The 13,018-nt window shown below is 31.0% G+C and overlaps 1 protein-coding gene and 1 long non-coding RNA gene across 5 annotated transcripts; one reads left to right on the top strand and one right to left on the bottom strand.

The window, feature by feature from the left end:
* Positions 1-6,340: 6,340 nt before the first annotated feature.
* LOC110856232 lies at positions 6,341-8,006 on the bottom strand. 4 transcript variants are annotated; one of them, XR_004836271.1, is made up of 4 exons: positions 7,985-8,006; positions 7,623-7,851; positions 7,242-7,471; positions 6,341-6,905 (listed from the first exon to the last, which is right to left on the bottom strand). It is a non-coding gene; the product is annotated as an uncharacterized LOC110856232 (long non-coding RNA). The 4 variants fall into 4 exon arrangements; XR_004836273.1 differs by having other exon boundaries at positions 7,952-7,992; XR_004836272.1 differs by lacking the exon at positions 7,985-8,006 and adding an exon at positions 7,967-7,981.
* Positions 8,007-8,553: 547 nt separating this feature from the next.
* LOC110856231 lies at positions 8,554-12,706 on the top strand. The gene is made up of 5 exons (XM_022104703.2): positions 8,554-8,807; positions 8,895-9,153; positions 9,251-10,202; positions 10,281-10,440; positions 11,716-12,706. Exons 3-5 carry the CDS (start codon positions 10,061-10,063, stop codon positions 11,942-11,944), a joined length of 531 nt encoding a protein of 176 aa, XP_021960395.1. The 5' UTR covers positions 8,554-8,807; positions 8,895-9,153; positions 9,251-10,060; the 3' UTR covers positions 11,945-12,706.
* Positions 12,707-13,018: the final 312 nt, after the last annotated feature.

Here is a 13,018-nt window from a genome sequence, read left to right as displayed (position 1 = left end):
ATTTGTCATTATTTCGAGTATGCAGGTATTTGCTAAAATATATCTTTATTAATTTACTTTTGTAAATGGATTTAATGCGAACTGGAATTATCTTAAAAAATCAAATAAAACACTATTTTACAGCAAATCGTCACCGTAAGCTTAATAATTTACAATATATCGGTTATAAACATCACCGTCATGGTGTTAATCATCACCAATAAATTAAAGGATCATAACCTGAATGATATACATCTGTACCACATTGTGGTTTTGTTGTTATTCATTGCGGTGATAATTAACACCGCAGTGAAGATGATACGATTTAACACCATTTCGGTGTTGATTGTAACCAAACCGGTAAAGTCATATACGTCTAAACTTTGGTGATAATCTGGTTACAATTTTTCTAAGAGTGGATCTTTCTGATGGGTGCATATAGGCATAGAATAAGAATTAAGATAAGTACTTTACTATACAGGGTGCAGGTTGACGTATATATTTACTAGTACTCGAATGTACGCAAACTTGTGCAAATTACTCTACAAACTTCGCAAAATGCTCCACTCTTGGCTCAATGGCGAATCTGTTATTTTCTAATTTGACAGAATTTCTATCAATTAATTTTTGTAACTTTTATTTCTGCGAATTATATTTCTGCAACAGAAATTCCGATTTTCAAGCCATTAAATGAGTTTCCAAATATTTTTATTACAATGAGTCAAATTTCTGGTTTGTGTATAAGCGAGTTGTTTAAGATGTGAGTAAAATTAACTAGACCTTTTTAGCTCCATGTTTGTAAACTTAAAATAAATAAAATGCATGAGCAAAATTTGTAAACAAATTATGAACTTGATTAAAATTGGCATTTCAAAGAATACGATGAATTTGCACTAATTTTCATTAATTTTCGACCTGAGCATAATTTCTGCATGACTGTATGAAGACAGAAATTGGAAGGAAATATTTCACCTAAATTTTGTAAAGTGTCCAATTTAAAAAAAAATTGTTTTTTAATTGGTATAAAAAGTAGGGCAGATTGAATGAAATTTGCATTTTGAGCAATTAACTAATTTCGAGTTAGCATCCTTTTCATTAATTTCCGATTTAAATTGTTAAATATAATTCCTGCTTGATTTTTGAGCAATTAAGAAAATCTAAAATTGAGTTAGTGTAATTTTGCCGGCATTTTCAAAATTCCAGAATAGTTCATAGTAAAACGTATGGATTTCCTGGTTGAAGTTAAGCGAAGGTTAGTCGAACATTTGTAATGTGTTAAAATTTATAAATTAATAAACTTTACCAAGTGTGCAATTTAAAAAAATCGCATAAAACATGACCTTAAAATGAAATTACTAGCATAATTATGTATAATTATGTAGTCTTTCGAGCAACATCAGGAATTTTGAGGTAGCATATTTGGTACAATTTTTGAAAGAATTATAATTTCTGTGTGGTACGATTTTCAACATTCAACAAGCTTAAATTTGTCAGATTTGCAAGCCATTAAATAATTTTTCAATTTTTTTGTCCCCATAAATAGTTAGATTAATGATATCTATCTTACGTGCAGGTTAACGTGTTCGAATCTTTTTGCAAACTTTACAAAACTGCTCAAATTACTCTTAAAGTTTTACTTAATGCACCACTCTTAGCTCAATGGTGAATCTGTTATTTCTAAATTCCTCGACTTAAATTGACAGATATTTAATTATTTTATTGTTTTTGAGTGATATTTATAAAAAAATTCCAAAACGACAATTCTGTCAGATTTGCAAGCCATTAAGTAAATAATTTTCCAAATATTTGTGTTATCATAAAGACTCAGATTTGTTTTGTGTATCACCAAGATGTGATTAAAATTAACTAGCGCACTTCAGCTGAATGTTGGTGAACTTTATGAAAAAACTGCACAAATTATTCTATAAATTTACACTTATTTTATAAATTATTCTATAAATTTATCCAACTCTTAGTACAATGGCGAATCGGTTATCTCAAAATTTCTCGACCTGATTACGTCTTTCTTACCCACAGGGAACGTTTGTTGGGGAACTATTTACGTTATGCACGTAATAAAACGCTTCACACGAGGCAATTATTTGCGCAATTCACGCAGTGCTTGGTAACTTTCCGAAAATCCGTACGTTTTGTAAAATAATTTTACAAAACAAAGATACTCTCTTGCTCCAAGGTTGCAAAAAGTCTGCAGGCTAATTCTCTTTAATTATTTGTAAAATTTTTGTTAATGTTTACATGAAAATTCACGGGTTTTACGATGCTAAAAAGTCCTTCGAGAATTATCACATTTCAAGATTTAAAGGAATTTACAATGTAATTAAAGGTATCAAAATTCTCACAGATATTTTATACGACGTACCACTCTTATCTTTTAAATAATAAAAAGACCAAAGTTTATTACGTCCGAGAAATAGTCTATCAATATCTGTCATAATCACTCCTATCTTTGCAACCTAAAGTTGCAAAATTTACAAAGATTACGAAGGAAAATTAGGTTACAAAAGTACACAGTACTCTTTCACAAAACTTGCAGTTTTCTGATTTTATAAAGTTTTTAATTTTATAAAGTTTCTAATTTTTGGAAAATTTATATTTAAAATCGGCATAAAAATTATAACAGATTGAATGAAGTTTACATTTCGAGCAAATTTAGATTTTGAACCTATTTCTTTGATATTCGACCAAAAAATTTCTGCAGCGACTGAGTAGTTAAGAAAGTTGAAAATAAGCAATAGTGATTTTATCGGGTTCATACGCCATTTACAGAATTCGAAAATACATTTTGATTTACATTTATTATGATTTGCACAAAAAAAAGATAGCATCTTTCTTAGCGAAGTTTACATATTTATTTAGATATTTCGCATCACAATTCCTTTATCTAGTAGTTCTTTTTCGGAATAATTTTACAAAATTGAAAACATGCCGTTTTTCTGGGTAAGTTTGCAACAAAAAATTTTGCTTTTCGTGCCATTTTTGTGTGTGTTAATCTAGCAAATTGTGCATGTCAACTTTGAGATTAAATAAATAAAGGTGTCGCATAAAATAAATCAAATTATTAAAGTTATAAGTTATAAGCAAGGTAAAAAATGTGAACTTTTATACTAAAAGGTGCAAAAAAAACGTACCAAAATCTGACATTTAAACCTCCGTCTATGCATATACCTATATCCAAATTATTTTTATTTTTATTATCGGCATGATGCATACTCAAAATCTTGTTAATTACAATTATTTTTTGCAATATTTACTTTCTTTTATGCCGACCTACTTCGCGTCTGTTGCTTAGTTTATTATTTTATTGTGATTCGAAAAAAATAAAAGAAAAATAAATGCTAAAATTTTAAAATTTCATAAAATTTAGAAATCGAAATTTCGAAAAACCTACTAAGCACCTACATATCAGTATGTTCATTCATATCTCCTTGAAACTACTTATTAATATTTAGTAATACCGGAGTTTAATATTCCATAATTTTGTTTACACATTTCAAAAATTTCAACAATGGTTGGTACAAAATGTTAAGTTTCGAAGTTTTTTTTATTATTTTCCGATAAGTAAAATAAAATATTTACGAAATAAAAAGATGCCGATTTTTTTAGGTAAATTTACGACATTTTCGTACAAAAAGGTTTGTCCTAATCGTTTAGTATGTATGCATGACTTATGAAATTTTAAGATTAGTCATTTGATAAATAAAAGTATCGCGTAAAATGGTCAAAAAAAGTTGTGGTAAAAAAAATTAATGTAAATTTTGAAATTATGAAAATTATGAAATTATGAAATTATGAAAAATGCAAAAACAAAATGTAATAAAAATACGATACGAAAAATTTTGTAAAGGTCTCCCAATAATCTCTCTTATTTCCCAATAAATACGAAGTTATTTATTGTTTTATTTTCGGCACGATCCATACGCAAAAAATTTGTAATTAAAATTATTTTTTGATATCTTTCTGCTAATTTTTTACTTTCTTTTATGCAGACCAACTTGCGGGATCTCGCCTCCACATCGTGTCCCACTCTTGGCGACTCTGTTTCCTCCCAAGATGAAGAATTTCTCGTATTAATTCCGTCTTTTACACGACGCCGAAAGCAACCGATTTCTTTGTGAAATCGAAGTTAGGTTGGATTCCGGTTAAACGTGACATATTTAATTCGGATTTGATTCAGCAAGATGTTTGTATGTAAGAACTTGGGAATTAATGTAACTGACATCTTCTATAGCTTATCAGATTTTTAAATATGCATATATATGCGTTTGTGTAGTTTTCAAAATTTCGCAAATTTACCCCAAATTGAATGGAACTATTGATCTAACCAAGATATTTTCTAAATGAGCAATTATTTAATGAACATAGGTAAATATATTGTAAATACTTTTCTAAATTTTAGCATAATTTCAGAGTTCCATGCAAAATGAAAACTTTAAAATTAGAACGTTACAGCACTTTATGACCCAATTACAAAAATTCAATTATCTTGTAAACCCTTGTAAACCATTTGTGCTTTATGATTTTTACATAAATAAATTAAATGGATGCAAACCTACGCAATTTCCAGTCTCAATTTGATATAACAAATTTTAGCAATATCAAATTTTCCAGATAAATGGACATTTTGTTAATAATTATTTTAAAAAGTGGTCATTTATCAGGAAAATCTTGGTTTACAAATCTTACAAAATATTTAATAAATGATTACGACATAATTTTTTACAAAGTTTGCAAACATGTAGATATGTACATACATACTTCCATTTACAAAATTAGCAAACATTTGCAAATTCGTTATTATTATTAATTTTTTGCGCATTTTACTCCATCTTTTCAATGAGACGGAGGGTTTAATCAGTTCGGGTGCGTGTCGGCATCGTGGGCAGTGATCAATTCTGGTAAACTTAACAACATTTCGAGGTAAATTGAGACTCAAGGTATTTAATTTGACAATTTCTAATCTTGCATGCAGTGCTACTTGTGGTTATCATGGTGTTGATAAGCCTCCTACTTTATGGAAGAATGATAAAGGTGCTAAGAGAGGGAGGAGTGATACCACGTGTTCATGGGGTAGCTTAACGAGGAGTAAAGTTATTCAAGTTGTCAATGGGGAAAGTTGAGACATATTTGATCCACTTTAAAGTTGATTAATATTTTAGTAAAGTTCGAAAATATCTTAAGTTCAAAAAGTCTAAAAAAAATCTAACAAAATTTGCAAATTTCAGGAAAGTTAGAAATCGAAAGTTCGGAAAATAAATTTCTTAAAATCGGAAATTTCAAATCTATGCCCGTTGACACGTACTAAATTTTTAGTCCTGCCGGCGTTTAATAATTGCATATTTTAAGTTTCATGTATCATATTTGAACAAAATGATAAGTTTGGAAACTTTTACGTTTAAATTTTATTTTTTGAAGTAAAATAAAAATATCTATTAATCATTCGTTTAAATAAATTAACAATATTATTAAACGTATTCAAATTTACAGAAATATTTTATACGGCGTACTGCCCTTACGTTTTAGTTTCAATGACCACAATTGGTTATGCGCTTGTGCTGAGGGAAGTTGTAAATTCGCAAAATTTGAATTTTTCATAAAATTTCAAACTTAACGTTCCTTCGCAATTTTTGATACAACACTTTTTCAAAATACATGCTCGCAAATTTAATGTGTTACAAAAATCCGAATTAATTCAATCCCTAATTAGTTTATGGGAAAGAAGATTATCTTTTTCTCACCAGTGGTAATACGTATGTAGTCAAATTTAGATGCAAATTGACTCATATGTTTGAAACCGTGTGTAAAAAATTGTGGAAATTTTGCAAAAATATTTTGCAAAAAAAACGAGATTTCGGATAGATTTATGCCTTGATTTTTCTCTCTTTCGAACTTACAAATTTTACTGGGGTACACAAATCTGAGTGTCTTAGTCAGAAATGCGTGTTTGTACATCTTAATAAATTTGATGATTTGTGTAGATTTCCGGAAATAAGAAAAATGCCAAACTTCCCGTCGTGGTTTTGAGGGAAGCTTCCTATTTGTAAGTTGGAGTGCGGGGGCACATTTGAGACAGATATATTTAGCATATTATACCAAAATTTGAGATTTCTAGAATTATTTTTTGACCATTTTTAGGTCAAAGTTCTCCACTATATAGTACGGGATCTCTAATTTACACAAATATTGCTCTAGAATTTACTTTCAAAATTAACAGAGGCAAAAGAAACGTGATATTTTGACGAAGCAAAATTGCAATTTTAACTAAATTGGATGATTTTACGGTCGAATTTACTATTTTGTAATAATCAATATGGCCCAAAATAAATAAATTGTAGGTAAACCGTTTACCGTAAACGTATGTATTTATTATAAATTACGAGATTTTATTTCGAATAGAAATATCTGTATAATCTATAAAAATTACGTAATGATTATCCCAATTTTAGTCATACTAAACAAGTACATAATTATTAAGTAAACTGTAGGCAAACTGTAAACTCTGCAAAATTAGTAAACTTGCAAACCTTCAAACTTTCAAATTTGCAAAGATTACGAAGGAAAACGGAATTCACTACAAACTTATTAGTAGTCTCATTCTATGAAAAAACAATTTCACAAATTTTAACATGATTTTAGCAACTTGCGCCAATGCTATAGTTTAACTATGGCGTAGGTTAGCAAGAAAGAGTGAACACATCTTTACACAGTTTACGGTGTGAATTATTTTAAATGACAAGATAACATTATTTAGATCACGTGTGTTATATAAACTAATTATTATAAACTTAATTATTACTATTAAAACTACACAATTAACATCGTTGTTTTTAATCCCATCGATAATGTGCGTAGGCTCGGTTAGCTTCACAAACTCGGTGGAGATCCTGCTTTCGCTTGATTACTTTGCCCTGCAGAATAGAAAAAAAGGAGAATGATTAATTATTATTAGTTTTAGCTTTGTCATTGTCCAGAAGTTAGTTGCAAAATAATTTTCAAAATTACAACAAATATGTCAAAAATGCGTGGAAAATTGGAAATAAATAGTTATATCTCTTACTACTTGTTTGAAAAGTGTGGTCCGAATGCAAGTTTATGATTGTGCAAAACGTCTTATTCGAAAAAATTAAATTTTAAGCGAGCAATTATTTTCAAATTAACGGATTTCTTCACACTTTCAACTTGCTAAAAATTTGTAAAACCCAAAAATGAGAAATGATTTGACATCGCAAACTTTGCAGCCTTACATTTTCGAGCAGTCCCCTGGCCAAGATTTTGTTCCCTTTTCACATAATGTGGTTAGTAAATTTGGCGACGAATACTTTGGTCGTAAAAAGTGGACGAGGTTTGACTACTATTCGCCGGGCGGACTGGGAGGAAAATGTGGCGCTCGAAGTCATTCGCCTCCTGAAGAGCGACTTGGTCCGCATGGCGAAAAATGGGGTGGATATAGCGCGGAGGAAAAGTGGCGAAGAGACTGAAATAAGAATCAAACCGTTATTTAGATTAGTTAATTAATTAACTTGCATTTAATTTTAAGTAAGATGTGCAAATGTTGGCGAATTGTGATTTTTATCCAAGTGGGTGTGTCGATGAGGGAGGAGAGTCGTAATTTATGGACTACTTACAAGTGGGTGGGACGATATCCAACCTGGTATATTTTTCTGAGCAACATTTTCGAAATTTTTCAAGAAAAACCATATTTAAAATTTATGGTCCTCTTGTATCTTGGGCCAGCTGAACTGCTGCTGGTTATATTAATATATATATACATATAAGAGTTTTAGTTGAGATGAGACGATTATAAATTGTTATGTCGTGAAACATGATGTGCATGACCCGAATGAGCCGAATTCTCTGACACCAGTTATTTTTATTTTGGCGTTTAAATGGCTTTTAAATTTCGTATGATTTCTAAATAAAAATTGAATAATTTAAACGCCAAAATAAAAATAACTGGTGTAAAAATAACTCAATGTGATGAACTCACGATATGTGTTTACACCGAGTTTAGTAAAGTCCTTGACTTTGGATTAGTGCCGGGAGAACATGCATAAATGCACATGCACATCCAGGGTGCGCCACCCCGGGTTTTTGTGATATCAAATCCCCGAAAAAAACCCTAATGCTTAACGGGTTTTTTGCGGGTTTTTTGTGGGTTTTTCCAGGGTTTTTGCAAAATTTTGGGGCAAATTAAAACAAAATTCGTCTAATTACAACTTACAGCAATATTAACTCAATTTCCAGATACGGTATGAAATTTTGAGCAATTTTATGTACGACTTAAATTTCCAGTAAGCCTGGGTTCCTGTTCGGTTTACATTTTAACATGAACTTTTGACTTAATAATGGACGTCAATAAAAATATTTAAAATTTCATGTTGAATTCGAATATCAAACTTGCTTTACTCTAGTATAAAATGTAAGGAATTTTGCTTAACCCCCTAAAATCTACAAAAAACCACAAAAACTCCGGAAAAACCCCCTGGGTTGGATATTTCCGAACCCTGCAAACATCACCACCACCAAAAAAATCGCCCAGCCAGCCAGCGTTGCATTGTTCTCCAGTCAGGCAAATAAAACGCGTTAGTGAATTGCGGCTAATTTGCCCTCCAATTTTTGTGCATTTTTCATTATAGTGCAAACAATGTTACACAGCAGAGGAAACAAAACGATAATAATTGTTTGCCTTCATTAAACTTGTGAACATAACGCAATCTCTTAGTGAAAAAAATACGATATAAAACTTGCATCAGTGGAATAGGAGAGCTTTTTGCTAGAAAATTTTGTGATTTCCAAGTTAAAAAAGAAAAGTTAGAGTCTTACATTTGTAAAGAATTTGAGAATTAAGAGTGTTATTTCTTAAGAAAAACATTCCTACTTGTGCTTTCTCCCTACAGATTTTGATCTGTCGTGCTTGGAGGTCTCTCAACTTTCTTTTCGAGTCATGACATTAATTAAGTGATCCATTTGGTTCCTTTCTCGCGTCCCTTCCTCCAAACGACCCCGATCAAGCGGCGTGGTCACCTTATCAGGTTCCCATTCCCATCAGACCAAGTGCCAGTTTAACAATTACGTTCCAATCAATACGGGCAGCCCCTCGGATAATCTCCTTAGATTATCGACGCGGCGGAAGGTGTGGTGCGTGTGATGCAAATTGTATACAAATATTTGCAAAAATTTGGCAAGTTTTCCGCAATGTTTTCCACTTTTTTGCATATAATAATTAATTCATTCTCCGTTTTATATTTTGCAGGGCAAAATAATCAAGCGAAAGTAGGATCTCCACCGAGTTTGTGAAGCTAACCGAGCCTACGCACATTATCGATGGGATTAAAAACAACGATGTTAATTGTGTAGTTTTAATAGTAATAATTAAGTTTATAATAATTAGTTTATATAACACACGTGATCTAAATAATGTTATCTTGTCATTTAAAATAATTCACACCGTAAACTGTGTAAAGATGTGTTCACTCTTTCTTGCTAACCTACGCCATAGTTAAACTATAGCATTGGCGCAAGTTGCTAAAACCCCTTTAAGATTTGAGAAATTGTTTTTCATATATAGAATAATAGAATGATTAATTTATCTGGGAATTTGTTACAATTTAATCTGAGGAATTAAACAATTGAAATCAGATTGATATTAACGCCATTAATATAAATTTCGAGTTTGACTTTCAATTTACATTCGGGGTATACTTATATGATGTGTGAAAGTTTGTAGTGGATTTAATTTCCCATCTGAATATGTGTGAATCTAATGGTTTGCAAGTCTCGTAAACTGTAAAAATTTGTGTATGCACGTGACTCCTCATTATTTAACGCAACTCTTGTAATTAAATACTTAAATTAGCCCAATTAGCTCACGGGAAGTTTGTAAAATTGAATTTGGCAAAAGAGAGATTTTTACAACAGGAAGTGGAGGGTACTATTTGAGGACATTTTGACTTGATTTGATTGGTTATTGCTTATTTATTAGGATTTTTTATATAATTGATTCAGTTTAATCCGTGTTAATTTGCAATAACTTACTTTACTACTTAGTTTGCGAGTTTATAAAATGGGGAGCTTAGATTATTTAAATAATTTATCTTGGGCGACAACACCTTCGTCAGGCACGCCTGCAAAAATTGACGCAGTTGTAGGCAAAAGGTACAACTTGCGAAGTTACGTGCAGTCGTCCCAGTCAACCGTAAATGCAGGTGAGGCGATGATTTCAATAAATATTTAATATCTTAAATTTTATTGAATATTTTGCTATAATGTGCAAATTATTATAGATTTAGTTAATTTTGACGTTCCCCCAATTTCAAATGGAAGACCCTCCCTTTTAACGAAATTTGATCCTCTTTTGGCCCACGCTGGAAAATCCCCCGACGAATCCATACCACTCGAAGAGATAGAAGCAGGAGAAAGTGATGAGGCTTCCCCATTAGCAGAGTTAGTGACAAATTCATCACATTTTTTTATCATTTCTCGGCTCTGGGAATTTATCTTAAAATTCTGAACCTCAAATTTGTAGAGCAGGTCGTTCCTAACTTAAAAAAAATATGCACTCCAGATTTTGCCACTTTTTGAAGGAGGAGAGTTCAAGTTTATGAATCCTTTAAAAAAATGGGAACTCGTAGAAACTGGTTTAAAATTTGAACATAAATTCCCAAAGCAGAGAAATGATTACAAATGTGAGTTCTGAACCGTAAAAAAGCCTCGCATACGCAAAATCGTACGCTAAAAATTATTTGGTAACAAAATAGTTACCGCGTTTATGTATGTATTTCTTTTCCGCTTATTTTATTCCGGTAGGAAATTTATAGTTGATTTTTTAAATTTACATTTCAAATTTTGAATTCACTATTTTTCTCCCTTGGTGTGAATTAAGAACAAAAAATTACTTTTCTGTAGATTTTATTCCACTTACACAATTCGTTAAATAAAGAAATTGCCAACTTTTTTGACTGGAAGTCATTAACGCCATGAAATTAATTTACAAAATTCAGATTAATTAACAGTAATTAGTTTAAATAGCCAGCACGAAAATGCAATAAGTGAAGGAAGCTTTATGTGTAGTAAAATTTTTGGTAAATTCAAATCACTTAGTATTTTGTTTCAATTAAAATCCATCATTATTAAGATTTCATACTTAAACTGTGAAAGTAATCGTTTATGTCAATGAGGCTATTTTGTGTGGCAATTTTTTACAAAATTGTTACCCGTCAAAGCCGATAATTTAATTTGAGGAATTAGATAACTGTAATCGCATTGTTAGTAGCGCTATTGATGCAAATTTTGAGTTTGACATTGATTAAATTTACATTCGGGGTCAATTTTTTTTAGTATAAGTGACTTGCATACATGTTCACATTCATTCATTTAATGATGAATGAAAAAATTATTCATTTAATGATGAACGAATAAATTATTCATTCAATATTCAAAATTTGAATGAATATTGAATGAATATTTTATTCTGATTTTTGTATAAATGAATATTCAGTGAATATCTATTCAATTCGTGTGAATGAATAATGAATGAATATTTGTTTCAAGGCTTTGAATGAATGTAAATATTTTTTGAACATGTATGAGTCGCACCCCGAAATGAAAATTGAGTGATATGAAATAATTTTCTGAAATTTTGGCTACCGATGCGAGGCTTTTGACCGGTTCAAAATTTTTCGCATTTCATAATAAATAATAATTATCATGATTTTATAGAAGCGGAACAAATACAAAGTCTACCGCGTATGAGAAAATCCGATATTTTCTGACCCAGAACTCTCCCGCAAGTCGAGACCTCATCCTCGAAGTAGTCTCCCAGCGAGGATGCAAAAAACCGGCCATTTATACGGCGCTTCGTCGAGCGGTAGAAGTAAAATTGATCCTCGGCGACAAAGACGGCCACTATTTACCTGTGGAAGTAACTAAACCCTTACCGTCAGAATAATCCTAAAGTGAAATGTTTTTTTTTCAAATGACTACCAACCAACTTGAAAAACAGTGTATAACTTTTATATGTATACATATGGAAAACTGTCCAAGTAGAAAATTTTACTGTTGCTAACTAGTATGTACATACTACATAATATGTACAAACATGATCTCTATGTATACACCCACCACCACTTTATTAGTCGATAGAACTAGTCATGTCGCAATTGATTAATCCTAAAATCTTGTTGAATGTTGTAATTGTAAGCATCACTTTTCTGCTTTTGTACATCTTCTTGTGTAACAACGTTATTTGGGAATTCTTACTCTCATACATAAGCACACGACTTATTTTTATTGTAAAAGACATGACGTATATTGTAATATATGAGAAAATACGTTAAACAATGTAAAAATATTTTATCAAGGTGAATCTCACAATTAATTTTTTATGAAACTAGTCATTTATCCGTTTTTATGTAAAAAGTAATTTAAATTTGATGACAAATGAACGATTTTATGGTTATAAAAATACATTTCGACTTTTGTATCTATGCTATGCTATGCCATACTACTTGTGTGTATTATCTCAATTTCAAAACAGTCTAAAAAAACTTTGTTAATTTAATCGTATTTCGGCAGGTAAACTTTCGCGTGTAATTATGTACAAGAGAAATTTGCATATTGATGTACATAGTATTTTCGCATATGAAAATATTCGCAATATGAACCATGCAAGTTTTAATAAAATGTCAACTGCTTCTGCATACACACGAACTATTACCACACATGTTGTGATGTTTTGTCCAATTTTTTTTTGTTTTTTGGCATAATACGTTTGCATAATTTTGTAACATTCTTGCTTGATTTCTCATTTTCCGAAATCCCGTAACTTTCAAGTTCCACATACATGCTAAATATATTACGTGCGAAATTGCATAAATAAACGGTGCAAATGTTTACACATTTCCAATGTAAATGAAATAATGCTACTTTCCTGCAGAACGAAACCCCATCGCGTCCTGACCTCAAAACCGCATCCGGATAATCCAGTGAGAACGGCTTGAGTGCAGTTGCAAATTGCAACCAA

Source organism: Folsomia candida, unplaced genomic scaffold, assembly GCF_002217175.1.
Source record: "Folsomia candida strain VU population unplaced genomic scaffold, ASM221717v1 Fcan01_Sc015, whole genome shotgun sequence".
NCBI lineage: Eukaryota > Metazoa > Arthropoda > Collembola > Entomobryomorpha > Isotomidae > Folsomia > Folsomia candida.
The sequence above is the reverse complement of the archived record's forward strand: the minus strand, read 5'-3'. Positions and strand labels throughout refer to the sequence as shown.

Excerpts from the sequence above, each read along its gene's own strand:
- LOC110856231 (XM_022104703.2), top strand. The coding sequence starts at position 10,061 with ATGGGGAGCTTAGATTATTTAAATAATTTATCTTGGGCGACAACACCT. Across the intron at positions 10,203-10,280 it reads CCAGTCAACCGTAAATGCAG|ATTTAGTTAATTTTGACGTT; the intron begins GTGAGGCGATGA and ends AAATTATTATAG. Across the intron at positions 10,441-11,715 it reads GAGGCTTCCCCATTAGCAGA|AAGCGGAACAAATACAAAGT; the intron begins GTTAGTGACAAA and ends ATGATTTTATAG.